The sequence below is a fragment of the Oryza glaberrima genome, chromosome 4 (genome assembly GCF_000147395.1).
Source record: "Oryza glaberrima chromosome 4, OglaRS2, whole genome shotgun sequence".
NCBI classification, from domain to species: domain Eukaryota; kingdom Viridiplantae; phylum Streptophyta; class Magnoliopsida; order Poales; family Poaceae; genus Oryza; species Oryza glaberrima.
The window spans coordinates 8,993,033-8,994,284 of record NC_068329.1 but is presented as its reverse complement, the minus strand read 5'-3'; the positions used below and the strand labels follow the sequence as shown (position 1 = coordinate 8,994,284).

General features: G+C 45.7%; 1 protein-coding gene across 1 annotated transcript; it reads right to left on the bottom strand.

Annotated features, from left to right (window-relative positions):
- Positions 1-230: 230 nt before the first annotated feature.
- On the bottom strand, positions 231-888 carry LOC127770143 (uncharacterized). The gene is made up of 3 exons (XM_052295810.1): positions 715-888; positions 441-563; positions 231-359 (listed from the first exon to the last, which is right to left on the bottom strand). The coding sequence occupies exons 1-3, from the start codon at positions 886-888 to the stop codon at positions 231-233; spliced, it is 426 nt and encodes a 141-aa protein (XP_052151770.1).
- Positions 889-1,252: the final 364 nt, after the last annotated feature.

Sequence of the window (1,252 nt, the reverse complement as noted above, 5' to 3'; positions counted from 1 at the left end):
ATGCTTGCACAATATACCTATAAGATGTGGATGCCATTTTTCAGATGTTTGTATAAAAAAATTATAATGCGATTTAAAGTGTGCATACATACCAATGGACTCGTACTAAACTGAACACAAGCATCACAACTCGTCCTAGTAGTGTCTAGTGATGACTTAGTCTGTCGTTGTCCTTGGTTACTACAAACTATATATTTATGGTATATAGTTCCATCGACTCGGTGCTTTGCTTAGCTCTTTCTAATACTGAACCCAATCTTCCCGGCATAGGTGTTGTACATATCATACGCTTTCTGCTTTGAATCAAAAGCCATTCCAACTTGAGGCAAGATCAAAGTTTGTGCAACTTTATCATTGGCCTGTTGTACGATAAATGAGTTATATTACCATAGTATGAGATATTCTGTTTTCCATCTAATTTGCTATTAAATTATCGTTACCTGATTTGGTGCTTTATCTGCCATCTCTTCAGGTACTATGCGACAGAGTGTGTTGTCATCACCATTAGCGTTGGCATCGATAGCGTCGGCAACATCTTCTTCCATGGTCATAAACTCGGAGATCTGTGCAAGATGATCATGCACGATATGATCACACATCAGTACGTATTAGCCACACATCAGTATTTGTGATGAGGGCATGTAAGACGATCACTCACGATCATGCATGCATGTACTGATGAAAAAGCATGAGTCAATTAGCTAGGCAATGTACCTGCATTCTCTGCTTGCCATCGGCTCCACGATCCCCAACGATTACATCGTGTTCGTGTGAAGATTGTCCTGCCATGTCGTGCGCTACGGCAGGCAAAGGCTGCACCAGATGAGACGACGGCACCAGAAGCCCGGCGGCGCCTGTGCTCTTCTGCTGGACTCCTCGTCCTGCCATGTAGCGAATCTGTTTCGCTCTAATCGTCCGCCTCTAATCACGCCCTACCCAATGTAATCCTGAGCCGCGCAAGTCGAGCTGAGGGAGAACGACCTGAGCTGAGCCGTGCAGGATGCGGACTCGCTTGTGTGGGCCGGCCGTCGGATGAGCACCTCATCCACGCGTCATGCATCCGCGTCAGGGCTGCACGGGCTGCTGTTTGCATCTGGTCTACACCAGATTTTTTTTTTTCCAAAAAAAGAGTGCTAACTCAGTGCGATGGATCCTGCATGCATTCCACGTTTCATTACGTACTCTCTTTCTATTGTTATCCTCTCTACCCAAGTCACCAACTCACCACCATTGCTTTCTACATCGCCTCTCG